General features: G+C 42.1%; 2 protein-coding genes across 2 annotated transcripts in view; one reads left to right on the forward strand and one right to left on the reverse strand.

The window, feature by feature from the left end:
* Nucleotides 1-9,927, reverse strand: part of efna3b (ephrin-A3b) — a 77,523-nt gene extending 67,596 nt beyond the window's left edge. Inside the window, exons 1-2 of the mRNA XM_042490685.2 lie at nt 9,518-9,927; nt 9,069-9,288 (exon numbers count right to left, since the gene is read on the reverse strand). Of these exons, the coding sequence (XP_042346619.1) occupies nt 9,069-9,178 (110 nt within the window). The 5' untranslated portion in view covers nt 9,179-9,288; nt 9,518-9,927. The remainder of the gene's footprint in view (nt 1-9,068; nt 9,289-9,517) is intronic.
* Nucleotides 9,928-14,295: 4,368 nt separating this feature from the next.
* efna4 (ephrin A4) overlaps nt 14,296-24,797 on the forward strand; it is a 74,287-nt gene continuing 63,785 nt past the window's right edge. The window contains exon 1 of the mRNA XM_088084500.1: nt 14,296-14,656. The gene's annotated coding sequence lies outside the window, so the exon portion shown is untranslated. The remainder of the gene's footprint in view (nt 14,657-24,797) is intronic.

Consider the following 24,797-nt stretch of genomic DNA (forward strand, 5'->3'; position numbering starts at 1 on the left):
TTCACAAACGCAGCCCTCGTCACAAATGTCATTACTGCACGGAAAAGACTTTAGTTAACTTATGATTGGAATAGATGTTTTAATGTGAAAAAATTACGGTGGAAGTACGGGCTTTTAATTGGGGTCAGGCCTAAAATGCTGCTGTGCTTCGTGCATGGGTTCTACATGGGTTCATGTCAGGTCAGGTCTGATTTTTTTGGGCCCGATCGAAACTCTAGTTTACACCGATGACACTAAACGAGACAGTGTATCGCCTCCACAGCAACGACTGTCTGTACTTCAAATCTAACTTCCAGCTTTTCAGGTGAGCTACAAGTAGACTGTAAGAATACTTTTCGGGTCAGCGGGTCGGCAGTTCGGTGGAGACGTTGGTCTGTTGCCTGAAAATGTTACAGCAAGCAAACACGCCGTCCACTGACTGTTTGTAACTGACTTGACCAGCTGACTTCACTAAAAACTGATTGGCTGTTGAAATATATAATTAGTCTAACGTTCCGAATTCAGCCACGGGCGTCTTGATAAGCTGAGCTGCAGGAAACACCGTCAGGCAGTGTTTTGTAGATTTATGATGCCCTGTTGAAAAACGCGTCCATGTTGTGCAAATCAAAAATCTTGTTGCCCGATTGAAAAATGATTACAAATAGGAGGAAGTGTAATGTAAGAATATGGAAAGCATATTTTGATACTCCATTATAATATCTTTATTTGAGATTTCAGGGGTAGAACAATTCGACTGACCATTTTCCCCCATTTAAAAATATTACCACTACAGAGTAATTTTATATTACACCACTACTCATTTCATGTATACTATTAGAATGAGCAGAATTGCTAAGTCGTACATCTCAATAGGAAGTATACATCAGCAGGGCTGAGCTGAGAGAGGCCAGTTCACACCGCTGCAACCTTTCCCTGCAACCTTCTGAAACGATTTCATCTCCTCGCAAATCTTTGGTTCCAGTCCTCCTGACCTTCCTCCAAAAGCACACAGCCTCTCTGCTGCTGCAAACATGGAATCGATCGCGGCAGAATTTGCACCACATTTGGAGCTCAACCCCATTTTCACACCTGTGCACACCTGGCCGGGACGCAGGTGTAGCAGCCAGCTTGTTGGTTTTGGAAACTTACAATAATTGGGTGACTTGGGTACACATTATCTGAACACCTGAAAGGAGCTTTTCATCATTTTCAGACTGTCCAGACAGCACTTCTGAAACGTATACAGTGGCCTCTACACAACAAACAGCAAGAAGAGCAATCAGTCACAGTACCAGTCACACCTTTGGGTAATTTAGTCTGTCCGGTCTAACTGATGACATGTTGTTGGAAGCAGGTGGAAACCCACGCACACAAGGACCAAAATGAAACCATATCTATCAAGCATCTCTGATTAAGAAACTGGTCCTAACTGGCTCAAGGGAGCGATGCACATTTAGCTATCCTTTTAGGACATAACGATAAAGCCATTTTATCAGCTTTTTAAGTGAGAAAAGTCACCCTGTCTGCTCCGGGATTTAGCTGAGCTGCAGAGCTGCTCAGAGCTATTAGGGGTTCCCAGCAGGTGGCAAATGATATGATAAACATGCATGTTTCAGCAGATGTGGAAAACAGAAAATTTGATTCAAGCAACAAACGTCATTCTCAAAGATATTCAAAGATAGCGACTCTATTCAACATTTTGATTTTGTCTGGGGAAATATTGCTCCATCCAAACATGTCATTCAAACTTTATTGAAAGCAAATAAATATAGCAATTACAAGGGACATAACAACTGTGAATGCACTGTCTGAATCTCAAAGCTCTGATAACATACACTTTCCTCAAAATTGCGTAAATTTGTGGCTTTCTCTGATTTGATAGTGTCATGAATCACATAAATCACTGGTCCCGAGCATTGATAAGGACACATTCCAAGTGAATCCATATCACATTATCAACACATATTGGTTCTGCATGCATTATCCTTGATGTTTTACCCAAATGACACACAGACGTGCTTAGACCACAAAAACAGGCTGACAGCAAAGTCAAACACATTATTTTAACCGATGCACAAATTAAAAAAAAAAAAAAAAGACTTCTTACAAAAAGAAAAAAAAAGGCATGCGGTGTTAAATGGTGCAAGCAATTATAATTTGTGTGTCATGTTTATCAAGCATGTTTTAGCCTTTATTGACTTTAACAGTCAACATTTCCCATGCATAAAATTTACTTGGGTGGCCCACTCACACAGATTTTTTTCATTTTTCTGTATTTATTATTCCTTCCTGTTCAAATCTGTGTGGAAATTTGAACGAATCGAGCACTGACTGAAAAGTCTGCCAGAACACAGCATTCATGTGCAGCTCTTGTGAATTCACTGCAGCCCACCACGCTACACCTCCACCTCCCTCGAGGTTGACTACCAAAAATAAATTCTCAACCTGTGGGAAACTCTAGCAGTAATGCTATTTTCTGTATTTTATTTTTCCTGCATCAACTGTACCAGCATCATCTGGCCACTGTTCTGAATGTGTTAAGCTTGGGGCTGAAGCGCATGCCTTGCGGATTCAACTGTTTTTTTTAACATCCATATCAGCGTCCAAATATATATATATGAACACATTTTATTAGTTCTTTTCAAACAAGGACATTTAAACTTAGAGATAGTTTTGTGACTCCAATTCGCTGTCATCTTCTGTCAGTGAGTCAGATAAAGATCGAAAACTGCCATAGCGCGAATCTAGAACAAGCTTGGCAAATCACCTGTGAACGGTTGGTATCAGTTTTGCCGTCTTGAGCTCCTTTTACACTGCCTGTTCAAGGCAAGAACATTGTGCTGTTGTGCCGCCTCACCATACTAAATAAGAGCTACAAATGTGGAATCGAAATGTAAAAGGGTCAGCCAACAGGGTGGTACTGTGGGCAGGGATTGACGTTATGCCTGCAACACACAACACAGGGCTAGCAGCAGTTACCAGCTAACTCTAAGAAGAATAACAGCCCTCATAAATCTCAGCAAATTGGGAAAACATTGAGTTTTGAAAGCTCCAACAAGCTGATATTTGATGTTGGATAAAATGCAAAGGTAGTGTGAAGAGTGGACTTTCTAGCGGGCGATATAGTGCAATCTCTATGTAAAAAAGGAAATGGAAAGTATTCTTTTCAATAACTATTATGGTTGATGATACTGTCAGACTTACGGTCTCATGTTATACTCTGTCAAAGATTCAATTAATTGCGCATATTTCTTTTTGAATTTTTGACGCCGAAAAGCTGGTGACTGGGACATCACTAGTTAATTATATATTAACTTTATAATTACCATTAATTTACCTTTATGATTATGATGGCTGTTAATCATTACATCTTTTCCTCGCTCTGTTTGTGTTGAAAACTTCACTGACAAAACAACTCTGAGGTAGGTGTGTTTTGAGTTCTGGACACCCATTCAGTGCAATTTCTTTACACAACTGTGAAAGTCTAGATAAATACAGCCTGCAAAGCATCTTTGCTAACTGCTGAGCCACCAGCATGGAATCAACAGTCAGTTAAATCAATACCAATCCTGGACCAAGCATTTACAACTATAAGACCCTTACTTTGTGGCAGGCTGGGTCAGAATTGCTCAGCTTGGTCCGACTCACACATAAGCTTGGTTTTAGCAGAATTACATCCCTAAAATCCCTAAGAACCCACTTCCTTTGAATCCATACCATTACAGTGACCGGTTTGCGTTTGATCCGAGACGGAGCAAGCGCTGACGCCGAACATCAATACTCCATTTTCACAGCAATGCTTCCGATTAGTCGATCATGTAAGCGGGACAGTGTTTGAGGAAATGAAAGAGCCAATCAAGAGATGTAGAAAAACTGGGGTGGGCTGAATATTTCAGGCTTGTCTTTTTCTCAAGATCAATGCGAGCGTTTTATGTGTGTGTGTAAATTTATAGGATCTGCAAGGAGGTGTGTTTGAGGGTGGCTTTGGTCAAAATCTCAAAGTGTGTAAGAAGAGAGGAGACGAGAAGGGGGGAAAATGAAAGTGTGGTTGAGGTGAAGGAAAAGCAGACAACAAAGAAAGGCGACACATTTCCTCGCACTGGAAAGATTTAGTCCAAGTTAATTTGACAGAGCTCTCACAACATTCACATTAAACCACACAGTTCCCAAAATACCACCACCCCAAGAGTGCTTTCCCATCAGGCAACTGGAGGATGAGAGAAGAACAGAGAGGTGGGAGCACACTCCTGAAATCTAGCTCATCCCCAAAGAGGTAAAAAAAGAAAAAACAGATAGAGGACGAGAAAATAATTCATTTCTTTCCCTTCCTTTTGTGTACATGTCCCTTATTGCTTGGCTCACCTACCAGACAATCCCCGTCCAATCAGAAAAATGTATTTACTCCTACGCACACACATAGAGAGCAACAGCACGAGTGAGAGAGAGAAAGGACCACTGGATCTTATTATGCGAACAGTAGTCATCCATCACACAGGTGTTCCCTATTGCTTTTAATTAATGACGTCTCTATGCCGGTGTCTGCACGCCACACACACACTTTAACACCCACACGTCGCCAAACCAGAATCCATTCACCCGTACACAACGTGGCCTTAATATTCCTTCCTAATGAACAGCCTAATCACTGTGTCTATATATTAGATATTATGATGATCACTGAGCCTGTGTGTGCGGTTTTATTTTTGCATGTGCACAAACACACATCACAGTGGTAGCTGACATAGCGGCGCAAATGACGAATGGGCTGTACACACACATGGCACACACACACAGACGGGCCGTGCGCCTTGTGATAGTGAGTGAGTAATGCTCTCCTTTGTGCAGATATTCATAAATGTAAATGTTGTTGTCCTAAGTGGGGCTGGGAGACAGATAGTTTTGTGCTGCTGTCAAGGGGATGGTTGATTGGCCTGCCTAATCCTCTCGTCTGTTTCTCTCTCTCTCACACACACACACACACACACACACACACACACACACACACACACACACACACACACACACACACACAAACTGGGCCTGTGTTATGATGTCTAATGTGTAGATCAGGGCACTGGCCGAGCATTATTACCATTATTATGATGACCCTCCTCCCCCTGCTCTATTACAATTCAACACCAAATCTGTCTGTATTACTCCTGACTTCTCCTCTCCTCTAACCAGTCCTATAGCATCTCTCTCTCTCTCTCTCTCTCTCTCTCTCTCTCTCTCACTGTCTCCCTCTTCTCATATTCTTGCATTATTTCTCTCCTGCCCTGCGTGACGTGTCTCTGCACACTCTGACGAGCTGGATGAATATAAAACAAGTTCCACCTCGGCATCGATTACCACACGTACGCATGTGCATTCATATGAGAGGCAAATTCTGCTTGCGATAGCTGGCTTCATTCCAGTGGCATGCGTTGAGGTGACAATGTCATTGATACACATGTGCAAACACACACACACACACACAGCTACTGTCTAGAAATGCTTATGCGTTTGTTCAACCTAATCGCTTCTGAAATACACAACTGATAAATTAAGAGATATCACCAGATATCTATTATGCAAACCAGTTAACTCCTGTGTTATTAGATTACACACATATATGTGTGCACGCGCACGCACACACACTCACACTCACAGCGGTGGTTAATTGCCAGGTGGTGGAAGATAATGTGTGATTTAACGGACTGATGGATTTGTTTTTGTTTCGGTCACCCATCGACGAACAGAGACATCTGTAACGGGGTAAACACACACATACACGAGTTCTCGCACACACTAAAACGCACACCATCGCACACACACTCATGCCCAGGGATATCAGTGACAAGTGACTGATAGGTGGTGGCAACAGCCATTGTGCAATACACGAATGCAGGAAATGATCCATCTTCTGGAAGTTAAAAAAGTACACAGCAGAGACGTGCGTATATGTTGTTTGTGTGGACTCGCGCAATCATAGTTAAATGTAAAAATGTACAAGCGTGCACATGTGTGTGTGCGAAGCAGTTAATCCTTGGTAACAGTCTCAGCCTGTCTCTCGTGGTTGATGAGTGGCTCGGGGTCAGAAGCTGGTTGAGAAACTGCGGGGTCCTGAGGCTTTACAATGTGTTTACCACTCAAACTGACAGCTATACTACAGCTTATTATTGGCCTTCTAAACCTCCACACTGCACTGTGAGTTAGAGAAACTCCAGAGAGGCCGATTGCCAACGGCTAGAGACACGCCAGCCAACCCTACAAAATGTGGGATGTTGTGGTGTTGAGTGCAGAGATTAGAATAAATGCCGAGGAATGGGATCTGCGCCGTTGAAAAATGGCTAGGAAGTGTATGAAAGGCTGGATTAGACAGGTTATCCTGCAGTTTATCTGTCTTTTGTGTGTCACTGTCCGTGGCCCCCTTTGTCTCCTAATTCAATAAGTAGGCTGAATTGAAAAAAGTTATCCCCACTCGCTGCTTACACATTGTCATTGTGTATGTGTGCACTGAGGAAGAGAGAAGAGAGAGAGGCAGAGATGGGAAGATCAGGGATGAGGCAGGTCCACTGAGATGCAGTGTTCTTTAATTAACCACAGTCTTTTATAAAAGACACACACTCTAAGACTCACACTGCAGGGGCTAAGAATATTCTGCCGCTGGGATGAAAAGCGTATTGGCAGTGAATGTGTGGAGGGAGAGAGAGACTGCAGGGCTCTGCAGTACTCAGGTCCTGGACAGTCAGGTTAAAGGTTAGGCTGCTCCAGACTGCTGTAGTACTCCCACTGCTTTGTCAGAAAAATCAGATACTGCTTTTTTTCCCTTTACAAACAGTCTTGTATATACAAAAGGCAGCTGACAAATTACTTAATTAAATATACATTTCACCAAGGTCAAAGCTGCTCATGTTACGTCGAGCTGATTGCACCGAGGTGCCGGGTTCACTTCTTTCCCTTTCCTTCATGCCTTGAAGCGTTTTTCCCCCTCACATTTTATCTAAATCAACTTCTGTCTCTTACATAGAAACTGAAGGTGGAATTTCATTACCATTTATTATCAAATTGTAAAAAAAAAAAAAAAAAGTATCGAAATTGGAGATGAGCGTCCTCCAGATTGAGAGAAATACATCAGCTAAAATGCATTAGCAGCAACTGTGCACGCAATATTAGTTTCTCCAAAATATGCGGGTAAAATTATTTTCTCGCATTCAGGAAAACTAATATTGTTTACAGCATCAAACCACAGCCAATATCATAATGTTTTCCGCTCCTATTACTTTACGCAGTACTTCATGTATAGTAATTCTGTTGTCGAGGCATAAATTCGCTTGCCCCTCGTACTTTTATTCCACGCTGTAAACTAAAATCATTGGCCTAGAGTTATTGTCGGCCGACAGAATCATTGATCCCCCTCCTGCAAAAACAACAGCGTATTTTCTGAGATTTCATTTTGTTTACACCTTTAATAAGCGCCCTTGTAAAAATGTGAGCCGCTGTATATCTGGCTGCTCATCTTTGGGGTCCACTAAATTCTGCTGAAGATGTAAATACAACAACCTGAGATGTTTTAAGGGCCGCCCGACAGCGGAAACAGTGCTCACACATAGACAGGATTCACTGCAAGATGGAGAGCGAAAAAGGAAGGTGTGTGTTAGTGTGTGACATGCGCTCTTGGGCACCTCTGAGACCTGAAATTGAGGTTGATTGTTGCATCATTTTTGCGACATTATCGAGAAAATCTAAATAAATTAGATCACACAGCTTGCCAAATTAGCTTCCTAAAATGACATCTTGGAAATATTTCATGTTAATTTGGCACTCAGTCGCAAATAAAAAACATTTGATGTGCATATTTTGGACTGAAGAGAAGGAGCATACAGATTAGGACGTGGAAACGCAGCCAATACGACACAAATATACAAGATTTTACTGTGAATCTTGGGAAGAGAGATAAGCCAACAGTGTGTTGCAGCAGACTGACGCTACATTCTTAAGGATCCAGCAGCAGAGCCATGGACTCACGAGGACAGTATTAAAAAGGCAGCTTTCAAGAAAAAAGAGAGTGTAAAAAAAAAAAAAAAGGGTTTCACTTGAATTGAGATAGGGGCGAGGAGCGAGGGATTAGGAGGATAACAAAAAGGCCAACGGTCTGAGTGTAAACAAGAAAGGGGGTTAGAGAGGGATAGAAGGAGAGAGCAAGTTGGAGAGTGAGCGAGAGGGAGAGATTGAATAGTGACACTGCTACAACACAATGGGGTCAGGATGAAGAAGTGCTCCTAATTGAACCAGATAGAGGAGAAGACAGAGAAAGAGCCCTGAAAGACTGAGAGGGGAGAGCCACATGACGGAGACAGAGGAGGGAGAATAACATGTGATTCTCCTTTTTCTTCCTGCAAGGCTGAAGGTAGAGAAGAAGGGGGGGGGGCTGACTCTCCCGCTCTCTCTCTTTCCTATGTAACATTTTGTCATATATTACTGTAATTTTAGTATGTTGATCTTTCCTGTAAACACTACATCTATTGCAATTTTGTCCGTCCTGGAAGAGGGATACCTCCTCAGCTGCTCTTCCTGAGGTTTCTACCATTTTTAACCGTTAAAGAGGTATTTTGGGGCGAGTTTTTCCTTGTCCGCTGTGAGGGTCCAAGGACAGAGGAATGCTGTAATGCCCTCTAATGCAAATTGTGATTTGTAATAATGGACTTTATAAATAAAATTGAATTGGTTAAACAGAAAAATTGACAGGAACTAAATATGTACGACTATTTGTGCAAAAGGTGCTGAAAAGATGGTTTGGAGCCACCTTGACTTCACAGTAGGGGTCTGACAGAGACTCAAAAATAGCTTCACCATACAGAGAAACATGAGAGGCCTGTTTGAGTAGCTTTTGTGGATCTAAATTCTTATAAAGGACAGGGAGACACTGGAGGAACTGCTGCAACCCTGATAAAGCATTAGAAGGACACATTTAAGCTCAAAACAGCACTTAGGTGTCATGGGCAGCCCTAAGAGAGCAAATCAGGAGGTGTTTTTCTTGAACAGGTGGAGAATAGAGAGATCAATAGCATACACACTCACACACTGATAGAGAAATGAAGGCGTCTTACTGTATGTTGGAGCTGTTCCAGTAAACGGAGTGCCTGTTGGCTGACACCGGGACCACGTCCGCCCAGGTGAGACTCGTTAGCACCCAGAGAGACAGCGCTACCAGAGCCATGCTCTCGGCTCCTCTCTCGGCCTCCTCCGTCCCCCTTTTCGGTCTCTCCGGCCACTCTCTCGGTCCCTTCACCCCACCAAACAACGCGACTCAAACATCCCAGCAAATGCCTAACAGACGGGGAGAGGGGGGAAACAAAAGCTTCATGCATGCATACAAACGGATATAAAGACTTGCTGTGGTTAATAACTGTTGTAAAAGTCTATTGTGGTGTGGCTAAAACCTCCCCCCCTCCCCCAGTAAACCAGACTGCGAAACAACCCTCCCACCCTCTCCAACAAATCCTTTTGGAGGTTTGTGGAAGTCCTTATGAGTCCCCTTTTGGTCCTCTCTTCTCACCGGGAAGTGCTGCTTCGGAGCCCGTCAGAGGAGTGAGGGAGGCCGGCGTCGGGTCCAAGCGGGAGGTCGGTCTTCTTCCGGGCATGAAACGGTCCAGTCCGCTGGGAAAGTGTTGCTGCTGACGTGAAAAGGGAGATTAACAGTGGAGAAAAAATGCACCTAGATATTATTAAAGTCCTCCTCTTTTTTTTGTAAACTGTTCTTCCTCCGCTGCAGCTTTTTCTCCCCTCCAAGGATCCGCGAGATGCAAAGCACGCCTGAGCTCTATAATCGCCTGCAAACAATTCAAGCAGTCAGTTTCATGAGGTCTTCCAAGACTCTATCCGACAACCATCGTTTACGGTGAGCAGCCTGCCCACCCGTCTCTCTCCTTTCTCTCTCTCTCCTCCTTCTCCTCCTCTCTCTGTTTGGTAGGCAGCACTCGTTCACTTTCTAACTCCACCCCCTGCGAGCGACAAAAGCGCATTCCTCCAATATTGTGGCCGAGTCGCCGCACATCAGGCATCACTGCTGCTGCGACTTAAAGTTTTTTCTTTTTTTTGTGACAACTATTCGACCTCCAGTGCCGGTGTAAAAGTAGAAAGCTTTGAATCCCCCCCTCTATGCCACAAACGTCTGCAGCCACCATCTGCAGCCCATTTTTCAAACCTCCTAGTGCTCTCCAGCCACACACACACACACACACACACACTTTGTGCATTTTTATTACAGAAGCTTAAAAAACACCCATAAACTCACGCGAGCACATATTCTCCACCACCGACACCCCTCCTTGTTTAGATCCACCGCCAGACACTGTAAATCAGTCTAATACAGTACTATTATCATGCACAATCCTCTTATAGCTGCAGCATGCTCACGCGCACACATATACACGCGCATGTCCTCTCACGTAATCCATCCACCATAAAGAAAATATACGAGCTGTTATACTGAAGGTTCACAGTGATATTATACTGACTTTTAAGGTCCAGTGTGCAGGATTTAGGGAATATATTGGCTGAAATGGAATATAATATCATAAGTGTGTTTTCTTTAGTGTATAATTTCCTGACAATAAGAATTGTTTTGTTTTTGTTATCTTAGAATATGCTGTTTACATCTACCCACTGAGCAACAGACATCAGCATTGTCCAAAACATTAGCCCTGTTATAGATCGCGATCAGCTACATCGCTCCACGGCCTGAATATGGACCATATTTTAAAATAATTATTAAATAGGTTAGATAAAAATACATAAAAACAAATATATTTCACAAAAGTACTGCATACCCTCGCGTTAACATTTATTAAACATATTTTTAACGTTAAATTGCCCAGTGGGACAGGGAGCGGGTCCTTGTTTATGGAGATTGCCATTTTGCACCTCCATGTTTCCACAGTATACAGAACGACCGAACCAAAAACAATTGTGTTTTTAGGATTGCTGCATTTTGCATTAGCCACTGTGGTCAGATCCATCTGCAGTGAGCAGCACCAGAGTTACATTGATTTGTAATGTGAAACTGCTTTATTCAGTGTTTTTACTGGTTTTAATCACTGGGTCCCTTTGTTTTAGGGTGGCCGAGACCTCTACGGATAATTCAGCTTCCAGCAAAAACCTCCTGAACCTATAGATCTTAAGTTAAAAGGCGAGCACGCATTAGCATGTGGTGGACGAGCCACCTGCAGCAACATGCCAAAGAGCATCGGTGAAACACTGATATGTAATATGGAACTGCTTAATTCAGTATTTTTGCCAGTTTACATCAACAGGTCCATTTGTTTTGAATAAGAGGAGTACTCTGCGGATAATTCGTCTTACGGTAAAAATCTCCTGAACATCTGGATCAGAAATAGTGAGAACACAATAGCATGTGGCAGGCAAGCAGCACAAGAGATAAACTGATTTGTAACGTCAAACTGCTTTATTCAGTGTTTCTACCACTTTTAATCACCTGGTCTGTTTGTTTTGGAGAGGAAGAGACCTCTGCAGATAATTCGTTTCACGGTAAAAACCATCAACACACTGAAGGAATTCTTACCAGGAGAAGTTTTAGCTGATTGAAACCTGCAGTTCACCGCTAGACGCCACCAAACCCTCCTAAATCTTTCACACTTCACCTTTAAGTTTTGATAAGGCAGAAATGACTTGCTGTTTTATTTTGCAAATTGCCCCATAAATTAAATTTCCCGTTAAAAATTTACTTAAGCAATTATCGTATCATAGAATTAGAGCTATTTTCCTGCGAGTGTGATGTGGCTGCAATTATATATTATATCAGACCTGTTCTGCAGCGACAGGGTAAAAATGTTCAGTAATTTGCCCCCCTCTGTCACCTGCACTGCCACAAACTGTGCATCTGAGGTGTGTGTGTGTGTCTGTGTGTGTGTGTGTTTGCGTGTGCGTGTAGGAACAGGCCAGACAGGCAAAGAGACAGGAGGAGGGAGTGAGAAAAAGAGAGAGATAGCAGATAGGAGAAAGATTGTTACAGTTTTCTTGCCGCCTGCTGGGAATGAGTTGGTTAAGGAGAAGTCAGAATGATTTATTGGGAGAAAAAAGGAGGGAAATAGGGGAGAAGGAGAGCAAGAAAGAGAGTGAGATGAGATGCCATCGGGGAATCCCTCTGTCTTCTCCAGTCCTTCCACTTCTCTCATGAGCTGTCCATTTAATCCCCTCTCTGTCTCTATCGCTCTCTCTTCTTCCTCTTCTCTTCGCCTTATCCTCCCATTTCCAATGCAAACTTTCTCTGTTCTGCGATCGGTGCTACCTGGCTCTGCTATTTTGCCTCTCTGTCTCTAGTGGGCTACCTGTCTCCTCTGCCTCTGCCTCTCTCTCCATCTCTCTCTGTTACAGCGGGCATGCAACTTTTTTAATGAGCACTCCTCCTTTGCCTCCTGTCCTCCCTGCTATCATTTCTCCTTAGTCTCCCTGTGTTGTATCTCTGTTTATCGCCACACTGAATTGTGTAGTATCACAGCAGCACAGTAAAACACCTGCTACAATCAAATATACATGCCCTGCACATATAAACATAGATACATACATATTTTATGATTAAGCTCTCATGGTATCTCTGCAGACAATTTTAGGGCTCTCTAAAATTTCTGCTGACATCCCTGTACAGTGCTGAAGCTACATTAAGCTACATTTCTCTTAAGGTGGTCACAACATTATAAAGATAAAACATACTGTCGAACATTTTGGGAGTCACTTTTATTGTCTTGCGTGGTAAGAACATTGATTTCTCTCAAAAGTCTGTCCATAAAGTATGAAGCTATAGCAAGAAGGCAGTTAGCTTAGCTTAACATAAAGACCATACACCATATAAAATAGGCTAATGGTCATAGCCACCATAGCATTACCCATTAGTTTGTTGTTTCCCATTTTGAAGCATCAAGTTTGGCATTTTGGATGTTGCCATCTTGGATTTTTGTTGCCAGAAGTGACAATATTTGGACAAGAGTGTGGCGCTAACCCTAATTCTAGCTGCTAGCTTGGTTAGCACAGTGCATTTACAGCTGTGGTTAACTGTAATAATACTAATGCTAGCAAAAAAAAACCAAAAAAAAAAACAAGCTTAAAACCATTAAAACAAAATTTACTTACCGGAAACTGAGCCTCTGACTCCTTGGGATCATTTTTTACAACCACAGACTGTATATAAAGATGTGACAGCTCCCCAAAAATGAGGTTATTCGATCTCGACTGACTGCATTACAGGTCCTAAGACCCGCCCCTTCATGTTACTGAATAGACATAGGACAAACTAAAAACTCAAAGTACACACCAAATAACTTTTTCCCAAAGAAGGTTTCTGGCTCTGAAGGTAGTTCTCATCCCCCTGATGTTTGTTCAAGTGTTTATTTTCATGATTTGTTCGGTTTAAATGAGATATTAAATCTTACAAAAGATTGATTGCCATGATTGACAGCCGTTTGTACAATCAAATGCTGAACAAGACTTTTATTAGGCGACCAATATGTTTATTAACCTTCATTAACTGAAAACACACCAAAACAGCGCAGAGATAACCACAGTTACGCCTATACTCTGTGAATCTGGGGTTACGCCATGGTTTTGTTACCTAACCAGCATTGTTGCCATGATGGCAGCTTGTCCACAGATTGAACCCACCTGTCACTCAAATATTCAAGTATTCAAGCACAAATGAGGTTGGTTTAAACAAGTGAGCTCTAAAAACTCAACCCCTGAACAATTTTCATGAATGGGGAAATTCATTCAAACACAAATATTTCTGCTGTTAAGTCAGGCATTTTAACTCTAAGTTCCAACTTTAATATTACCCTTTTTAAAAAAAAATGTAAATAAAATAAAATGATAGATATGATACATTAACATTATTTTCTACTTTCATTAAGTTAATTTTTCAAACCAACTTCAGTCCTAACCAAAAATATCAAATATTCATTAATTTTCAGAATTATAACCCTTTAAATGCCAGCTTTTATGTCATGATTCCACTATGTTTTTAGATGAAAAAAATAAAATTAACCATTCTAGTGCAATATTTTTAAGATACATGTTAAGTATTACTTTTAAATGATCACAGTCTAGCATATGTCAGTGATTACTAACAACACTGGTTTTTTTACATCGTTATTTTTGTGCATTGTCAAATAATCACACTCATACCAAATATTGGCATATGGAGAAAATACTGATAAGGAGTTACACTGCCCCAAATATGTAAATACTCTACCTACGTAAAGCAGATGCAGTGGTACTGGCCGTACCTCCCCCCACAGCTTCAGGTGGATCGGTCCATCACATAATGTCAAAAGTCAAGCAGGAAAGAAGTGAATAACGCAGAAAGAGTGGCCTAATAATTAAAAGAAAAACACAAATGAAATGGAAAAAGGAACCCAAACCGAAAAGATGGAGCACAAAAAGGCTCGAGAAAAAAGAAAAAAATACACTTATTTAAAAATACCGATAGCGTCGAAACTCTTCGTTAGCAGAAGACCTCCTGGCAGGTCATGGATATTGCTAACGGAGCCGGCAAAGCTAACTTCAAACGGAGACAAGGACAGAGTTTGGACGGTTTGGACAGAATGGACAGGACCAGGATGATACCAGCGGAGTAACGTTACAGGCCAGGGACAAGAGGAGGAGGACGAGCGTCACTTCTTGACAGGTGAGACCGCCATTGCTAAGTAAGCTGAGGTACTGGCAGTTAATGGAGCTAGCTAGTTAGCTGCAGTAAGACCTGATATTTCCGAGCAGTAGACAGTTGCTATGAAGAGCGGGCCGTTGCTATGTCTTCAGTTCTGATTAGACATTTATCGAGAGCTATAAATCATTTCGTTTTTTTCCACAGCTTTAGTTAACCAAAAAAAAAAAAAAGTTCAATATATGTCAGGCAAACAAGAACACCAACATACATGTCAGCATAGAGAAATGACATTGTACTGAGAACGTTATAATAATAATAAATAATCCTAATATCAATACATAAACCAATAAAGAGCTTTTAAAAAATGGACATTGGCAGAAACAAAAGAAAGCAAACAAAAATAATGCATATTCATATCAAATCAGGGGGTTTTGCCATATAAGTTTCTGTAATAGTCTAAGAATCTGTTGTTGTTGTTTTTTTGTTATTTGTAAGAGTAAGGGGAAAGCATAGAGTTTAAATCAATCAAAAAAAAAAAGATAGTGTGATCTTAAACAAAAATATGTTTATGGATATAGAGTTTCCCCATTAACATAAAAAACATAGATCAAATATTTGTTAATTGTATCATCATAATAACAAATTATATCTTTAAGGGTAAGGTCATGAGTGGTGTTACTGTTATTAAAAATATGAGAACTTAAATTAAATTCCCTGTTATTTTACACTGAAAAAATAAGTGGATTAAAGTTCAGTAAGAAATCATTCTTAAATCAATGTGGAATCCCAGGGTGATGCAAGACCTCTCCACAAATCATCCTCTCAGGGTTCATTTTGCAATACATCATCCCTTGGTCATTATGCTGGTAGTTTTGAGTGTTTCTGTAAATCCTGTTGAGATGCAGGTGAATATAATGTCTGTGCTGTGTTGGCATTAATTTAGTGTACATGGGTCCTGTGTTGTAAACCCTGCGTTGATGAGATACAGGTGAGATATAGGTGATTTTTGTCAGCTTATTGTGCTGTTGGCTTGCAGATGAATTCATGTGTTTGTGCTGTATTAGCATTAATTTGGTGTACCTGGGCCCTGTGTTTTAATAATTACATTGATGAGATGCAGGTGAATTAAACTACTGTGCTGTAGGCTTTGAGTCATGTCAATCCAATTTAGTTGGTGGTGAATGTATGACGGGGGGCTGAATTTTGTTCCCAGTCTGACCTTTAGTGAGGAATTGCATTTTGCCAAGTTTTGGAAAATTTTGTCTCATGAGCTAACCTCTTGAACGCTTATGTATATTATGACATAACCTTTTGAACTCTCTTGTTTTAACCAAAGCCCTCTCAGATGCAGGGTTGGAAATTAACATTTTTGTCCACCTGCTACCCCAACTAGTGAATTTAAAAATCTACCAGCCACTTGTGATTTTGGCTGATGAGTAAAGCAAATCTAGCAGAAACTTACATGTTTTACCAGCATTTGGCTGGTGCTAATTTTCATCCCTGGAGATATGTTCTGCGATTAGGAATTTGAAAATGTCAAAATGTAAAGTGGTCATCAGGGTGGAAACTGTCTGATAGACGGGGCACACCCTTTGTTTTACCCTCCCTAACTCTTTGTTTGACATTTCCACAACCACATGTTGTACAAAAAAACTATAAATACTTGGTGCATTTGTTCTCTCTTTGTCTCATGATCAGACCCCAGGCTGTGACGACACCTCCTCCTTTTTTTTCTTTTTTACTTTTAAGAAAAGCTGCTTTAATAATACTCACAAAGACATTTTGTGCTTTCTTACTTTATTGGTCTGTCTTTGATTATGAGATTTCCACGTCATGCCATTTAGGTGAGCTTACCCTTTAAACTGCAGCCTATAACAGGATGATTGACTGTACAGCGGTTGCAGGGGGCTGGTTGTAAATATTCCATGTGGCTACATTTGAAAGGAAACTGTAAATCAGGTGCAGGAAGACAAAGTCAGACACCAACAGAGGCAGAGATTTGGCACTTTTTTGAATAACAAAAATCCCACTTCTCGCTTTTCTGTTCATTTTCTTTGAAACAGACGCTGACATGTTCTGTTTCAGCAAACGCCCCTGTCAATTCTAATCATCCAGGTTGGATTTTCCAGGCGTGGGTTGCAGTGCTATTGGATTACTTTTGTATTGGGGTTATTATGAGAAACGACCTCGGGGCTGACTGCATGTGGTGACACCGAAGCTCTTATGACATTTCCAACTCAGAGCCAGCCAACAACACATCTGTCAAGTGCTCCTTTCTGCAACCTCGAAATCTAATCGGAGCTTTCTCATAGCACTGATGATTGGATATTAGGCCCTTATAGGAGTAACATCCCTCTCTGGGGCCCCGGGAAGTGAACAGTGCACATATGAATTCAGCGGAAGCCTTACACGTACATGAACATCATGTAAATGTACACTAAACACTTTATATTTTTGTACACTTGTATGTGTGCTGCATTTCAATGGAATTCTTGAACTGGGAGTCTCTTTCTCACTCCGCCTCCTGCTCGCTCTGTGTCTTGGCCTGCTTCGCTGTTCACTGTTGTGTTAGTAAATTGTACTGACACTCCCCCCGCCTCCTCTCGCTCCCTCACCACCTCTTCTGCTCCCCCTCCCTCCCTGTCCCTCTCTCACCCGACTGACTGACACGAATTTTCAATCTCTCTGTTTACCTTTCACTGCTGTGCCTAAAACAACACTGGTACAGGCTAAGAGCGAGGAGGAGACCGAGGAGGGGGGAGTGGAGATGGAGCTGAGTAGAGCTTCGGAGGAGGGAAAAAAATGGAGGATGAGGTGCCACTAAGATTGCATGGGAGAAGGAGAACAGTGCGTGGAGGGGGAGGGAGGGGGATGCAAGGAACGAAAGAGGTGCAAAAAGAGAGAACAGGGCTTTCTCTGTGTTTTGGTTGGAGGGGAATCCAAGGGGGAGAGAGGAGAGAGAACGAGTGAGGGGTTAAGGGAAGGAGAAGAGGAGCTGATACTTTTGAACAGTCACGCAAAGTGAGCCAGCAGAGGGGACGGAGGAGAGGGTGGAGGAAAAAGGAAATGAAAGGGTGGAAGAGAATGTAAGTCAGAGTTGGGAGAAAGAGTTAGATGGGGCACAGAACATTAGGAGTGCAATGAGATATAGAGAGTGAGGGGGAGAGAGAGATTTATAGAGGTGCAGAAGGAGGGAGAGGACAGCAAGAGTGATGTGTAGAGAGAGGTTTTTTTTTAAGAAGACGGGAGGGATGGAGGGAGGAGAGGGCGTGTGTAGAGAGAGAGAGAAAGAGAGAGAGCTCAGAATAGATACGCTCTCAACAGCATGAAATATTGAACGAAGGAGGCCGAACACAAGGAGGGGTGAAGAAAATGGAGGGACTGATAAAGACAAATACAATCGTTTTGTGTGTTTGTGTGTGTGTTGTTTTGGAGACAGAGGAAGATGAGAGAGAGGAAGAGTAGGTGACAGGAATATGAAGAATAGTTGCTTCTGGCTGGAGAGACACACACACACACACACACGCGCGCTCAGACACACTGACGTTGCTTTGAGTTTAGATTACTCCCATGTGTGGAGGAGATGGAGCGGAATTTGGTGGTGTTGAAAATATCACACTGCAGAGTACGTTTCATCACTACTTGCACCATCCCAACACACACTCGCGCACACACTCGCACACTCACACACACCCCCTCCTTTGATCTCACTTCTCACTGATCTTCTCTCCTTCCATGTCAAATATTTAGGCTGCATTTGGCAGGTTTGACGAAAATTACCATGGAGAAATGATTTTATTTATTTAACTTCCACATCAGAAGTCGGTGTCAGTAGCTGCGAGAGGATGATCCCCAATTTCAACGAGAGGAGACCGGCGCTGATCCAAAAGAAAAAAAAAAAATCTGCTGAGTTTCCCATTTCAGACATTATTTTTAATGCAGGGAACCTCTGTTGATTGATTTCTTAGGAAGGTGCATGAGCGATTTGTTTGGGGGAAAAAAAAGTGCAGGAAAGTTTAGGTGGTTTAAAAAGACACACACACACACACAAATCTACACTGAAGGTGATGAGTCAACACTCTCTGCTGCCGTCATTTGCTATTAAAGCATCAAGATTATGTTTTATGTTTCTTTTTGGATAAATAAATGCGTTTTTTAATTAATTCAGGCTGTGTGGCCCTGCAGGGAACAGTCTAATCTCTTGCTTAGTATCATCTCAACGTAAAATTGATAGAAATATCTGACTAGCTTCACACACAGAAAGTGATGCACAATTGCAAATCTCTTCTTTTTTTTCTACCCCTCTCTCTTTCTATCGCACTCAGACACAAAGGCCTGTATTCACTTATTTTGCATTTTTTTTAACCAAAGATCTTGACATAAATCAGACAGAGCGCATCAGTGAAAGAAGAGAAGAGTTTACAGTGGCCAAAAAGAAAGAAAATAGGAAGAAGAAGGAGGGCCACAATAATAAGTGGGGATATATTTTGCTTTTAAGTAACTTAACCCTCTTGACATACATTCCTTATGGCAAATATGAGCTTACGCATCCTTTTAAAAATAATACACAATAATACATAATGCATAAATACAAAATATTGGGCAGATGAAAGTGACATGATGGCATTTTCTAAAAGAAATGAATGACAAACATAGCACACTGAGGTGATTATTCACCTTCTAAATAAGGCATGATTTCATAGTTCATAGTTCCTACTTTTCATTTACCACTACAATTGCAGTGAAACCATTTTTTTACAGAAGGAAAGAGTCTTCTCTATCATGTTATTTGTACTCTTGCAAAAGAGAAACTGTGATAGATCACACCATATGCAACACATATATACACATGGGCGACAAGTTAAAGGGAAAAAAACTCAACATTAAGTGTTTTAGGTGTGAGTCTCCAGAGCTGCAAAAATGCTTGAAAAAGAAATGCTGAATTAAGATGACCAAAACGAATGACACACAGGGGGCACTGGTAAAAACAATAACTAAAATAGATACAAATAACTAATTAGACGGACAGTCATATTATTAACAATGAAAACAGCATGCAGTTAGCTCTACAGTTGCACTATCTAGAGCCAGAGTTTGATTTGTCCATTCGGGGCTACTATAGACACAATATGGCAGACTCTGTGGAAGAGAACCCACTCCGCATATAAACAGCTCATTCTAAGGTAACAAAAACACAACAATTCTTATTTAAGGGTCATTATAAACTACCGAAAACACACAAGCATAGATTGTGTGGGGATGTAGGGGACATGTCCCCCTTAATACTTATAATATGTGCATGAACATAGAAACATGAACGTACCAGATGACTTTTATTTTGATCAAATTAGACATATCTCCACCACGAAGCATAAAATACAAAAAAAAAAGAAAGAAAAGAAAAAAGATGCATAAAAATTAATTGGAGCGCATGATATTAAGTGCAAAAAAAACAAACCAGAGTTATATGTATCCCCCTCAATGTTGAAACAAAACCCACAGTCTTGTGAAAACACAATTATAGATATTGCGTACTATTTTTGTCAATAGATTTCCCCAAATCCAACACACTGGACTTTTAAAGACAAACAGGCCTGAGTGTTAAAATTAGCAAATTGTCTAAATGTGTACCTTATTCCTAGAAAATGAAATTCTAATCAACTTAATCTTAAATGTTGTGTACACAGTGACTGTAACATAACAAGAAACACAATCCATGAACGGATTCAGAAACATAAGGCTTCTTTGCACAGACATGCCACACCACCTCTCCTACATAGGTTGCCTCTTTATTGATGCAAAATCAAGGTCAACTGAACTTGCTAATTTTTTACAGCTTGATAGTGTTTTAATTGCTTCATTAACTCATGCAGGACACCTGTTATGATGTTATGTTACATAGTTATGACGGTTTACTTTTACAGACCTGGCAAGTCTGTAAAAAGTTTAGGCCACTTAAGAAGATAGTTAGAGTGTGTGTGTGTTTGTGTGTCTTACAAGCAAGTGTTTGTGTGTGCACTGCTGCAAGTTTATGTATAAGAGTGGTTGGGCTTTGGGGCTCTTTAGACAAATGTTCCTGACGTCTCATATATCACAAGTCTCTGTACTGTATTAGCCCCCGCGAGTGTACTTCTGCAGACAGCACAGAAACACTGAAGACAGCAGGTATGCACACACGCATACACAAGAAGAACACCCCCTCCCCTTCAGATCTGCAGACAGACACACATGCACACACATGGAAAAGGAACAGGTGCAGGTTGAAAAAGCCAGCTGCCACGCGTTCTTTGTAACATCTACATTTCATCAGCCACAGCAGCAGCAGCACAGGTGACGCCGAGCCCAGTGGGCACCGAGATTAGGAGAGTGGGAAAAGGTTTAACTTACACTGTCATCTAAGGTCAGATTTGCATTTTCCTTTTATTGTTAAAGGTTAGGTATTCCAGTGGCTAAGCTGATCTGAGATCAATGCCTAAAGGCACCTTCCACCCTCAAGGATGGCTCCTCGGAGCTTCTGATGGTGACATCATATCTGTGAGGGAAGTTGAAAGAGCGGCCGGGAGATTTTTGCCCATTTTGAGCATGATTGGTAGCCAGTCGGCATCCTCTGCGCCTGTATCTGTGTTGCTCTGTCTTCTTTCTCCATTTCTTTCTCTCTTGCCTGTAGCTTCCTCTTTGTCATTCTATCTCAATCCCCTTATTTCTGTCCCCACTGCTATCTCTGTCGCACTATTGCTCCTGGCTTCCTCCTCCCTCGCTCTATCTCTATTGGCCCGTTGCTCCCAGCATCCCTCTCTTACCTCTGCTTGGCCGCTGCGAGGAAGTGCTGTCAGGTGAAACCCTGGTAGATTAACCTCTGACCCTCAGCAGGAGAGGGGACCGATTGACTTGTAATTGCCATCAATGTAGTGTGTGTGTGTAGGATGAGCATTCATGTGTCTTTTCCCCATATGAGGAATATGATGGCTATCTGGGCTGGTACAGGCATCCCACAAATTTGAAGGGTGAAATGCATTCTGGGTTGTGATGGTGCATTATGGGTGTAAGTGGGTCTTTGGGTGTCCATACCAAAGAGGATGAAAAACCATTTGTGCTGCTCTCAGCAAACTGGAGCTTACTACTGTGTCCAGAGCATCAGCGCGTATACACAAACATGTTAACACACACACACACACACACACACATATATAGAACACATAAATACAAATGTTTTTTTCTCTTGCACCGACTTTGAGTGGCACCTGATTTGTGCGACGGCGAGCACTGAGGGCCCTCCTCCGCAGCTCGTCTGATTGGGTTTGTGTGCATGGGTGCCCATGTGTGCCGAATATTTACGACTGCGCACGCATTTGTGTGTGTGTTCGTGCAGAGATGGGGTGCTGTGAAACACAGGCTCTGACTCCCAGCAGTCCTTTGTCACACTGACTGACTGCTGAAAGCCTGAAAGCAGGAAAGCCATTTCAGACTGTGGGGCTAAATGATGGCAGGTACTCCGATCCATCTGCAGCTTGCTACAATAACACAATACAGACAAGTCATCAACAGCCCTGTCATCTCCATCTGTAAATGCACTTCACACAGCTCCCTCTATCTCTCCTCCTCCTCCGACTGCCATTCAAACACTTGTGTAACTGTCCCCTAAACCCAATTGGCCCTCAAATAGCTGAAGTAGAGCCAGATTTAGCGAAATCATTTGGCTCCTTTTTTCCCCTGTTTCCTTGTTTTGTTTGCCTCGTGTCGTCCTCAATTTGTTTTAGAGTTACTGCTGAATTTATCGGCTTGCTGTTTTGGTAGGAGGGGGGATGTCACTTGGCTTTAATGTATGACTAAGTCGGAGTAGCCGCGTATTTCTAGTGGTGTCGCTGCTACTTCTTGAGCCTATTGATGAAATTAATGACCAGAATGACTAAATGAGCCGTCACAATACACGGCTCTGGAGACTCACAGGGGTGGGCAGGCTTTTACGCCGGCCAAGCACTAACATAGTCAGCTGCAAGAGAGTTTTTTCAAGGTGAAGCAGGAAGAAAAGAGACATCAGATGCATGCAGTGGAGAGAAAAGAGGGGGGGAGAAAAAAGCGAGTGGCAGCAAGGAGAGGGAGCGAAAGAGAGATAGTGAGTAAGTAAAAGCAGGTCTGGTCCAGGTGGGGTTCAGACAGTCAGTATGTTATTTTAGGAGGGCAGAGGGAGGGAGAGAAAGGGATGGATGGAGGGAGGGGAAGATGAATGTAGTTAATTAAGATGAGCAGGCGGAGGAGACAGTGTGGAATTACACAAACACTAATTAGAGTCTTCGTTAGGGGGCACGAAACGAGAGCAGCGCATCCATCATCGCAACCCACCATCCCTCTTTTTGCTCTCTCTCTCCTTCTTTACCTCTGCTGCTCTTGCTTTTTGCAACATTTCCTCTTGCGACTCTTCCACCACCACCACTGCCACTTTCCCCTCACTTTCGTCCCTCCATCTTCCCCTCTCCCTTCTCAATTTCCCCCCATCGATCCCATCAGCAGTTAACTAAATAGGTGCAATTTAACATCTGGGATGGTAATCGAAGCAACCTGTGCTCTCCCCTTTCCTTCACTTTGATTTCTCTCCTTTGTTGTCACATCATTCCTTCTGTTTTTATCACTGCTCCGGGAAGGATTTCAGCCCCACTCTGCCTCTCCCACTTCCCCGTATACGTGCTGACAAACACACACACACATTAACTGTACCATGTCAGCACTATTTTTATTGTTTCGCCAAGCCAGTCAATGCCTCTTCTCCTGCTCCACTCCTCCTCCTACATACAGTATACACAGCACTGTAAACCACTTACCTCTTCTTATCTTGCTCTCTCTTTTTTTGTACACACACAATCAGGCTCTGAGCACTACTCTTGTCCTCTTTATCGTCTCACTGTCCTCCTCTGGCTCACCCCTCATTCCCTGCTCTTACTGAGGAGCGGATCAGCCTGTCACTGTTGTCGTCTGCATCCCTTTTCCCCTCATGAGACCTCAGGGATGGAGGGAATAATGAGGGATGAGTTTGGAAGGAGCCAACGGTGGTCCATGCCAGCTCTTGATTCTGGCATACATACATACACAGCATGAAGCTAAAATAATACCATACGCACTGTGTGGTCACAATGCAAGTGATGGCAATAATGTGCTTAAATGACTCAAGAATTTCCTGGGTTTATCAGTTCAGCCCATTATCTAAACATTTACTCATACTGTGTGCATGTTTACATTGATTTGCTGCCCTCGAGGCAATCATGGGCTTTAGTAGTCACTTCATAATTTCAGGTGGCTATGGTACCAAAAAAAACATGCTTGACAGTCACAGTGAGTGTTCAGTTACCTTGTTTACTTGTGTTACTAAAGACCGGTAAAGCAATTGCAGGTCTTACTTGTTGATGTCTTTAAGTCCTTTTCAAAACTGGAATGAATCATAAATGATAGAGTCAACTGTTTTCAAACCTTTTGGTTTTTTCAGCTAAATGTTTTTATCACCTAAAATTAAGTGAGGTATCAGTTAATTAATGTTTTTTGGTAGATATTTTGGGGGATAGTGTACCTCTCTTAGGGCCCTGACACACCAAGCTGATGTACAGGCAGTCCACCCTAGTTTTTGCAGTGTGTCCCGCACCGTTGGCAAAAGTCAGACCTTGTCGGACCTTGTCGGCCCTTGTCGTCTGTTCTTTGGACGATTCAGCATACCAAGTCGGCTGTTGACCCAGCAGAACCTGTCAGTGAGTAAAATCACTCTGACTGGCTGTTTCCCCAGAAGTGAGAAAGGCAAGAGGGTGTGAGATTAAAAATCTTAGGTAATATTATTTTTTTGGCCATTGAGCTCTTCCATTTTTAATGACGAATACTGTACAGACTACTGCCACCTACTGGTATGGAAAGTTAATTCCTCTCATACAGTAGCAAAACTTATGAGTTGGCCGTTGGATTGTTGAAGCACAACTTTTAGGCCAGGACACAGGCGAGTTGAGGCAATACAACAGTTCATCGCCACTAGTTCTTTTATGTCAGGTTGGTGTGGCCTTTAAAGAAAGAAGACAGAATTTTAGGGGATGAGAGAGACTACATGGGGAACAAAGTATAACAAAATGCTCTGGTCGAGCTCAAACTGAGGCAGTTGCAGTTTATGATTGGCGCCCCAACCAGGGCACAA

This window comes from Plectropomus leopardus, chromosome 11 (assembly GCF_026936395.1).
Source record: "Plectropomus leopardus strain MGB_pleo_1.0 chromosome 11, ASM2693639v1, whole genome shotgun sequence".
Lineage (NCBI taxonomy): Eukaryota > Metazoa > Chordata > Actinopteri > Perciformes > Serranidae > Plectropomus > Plectropomus leopardus.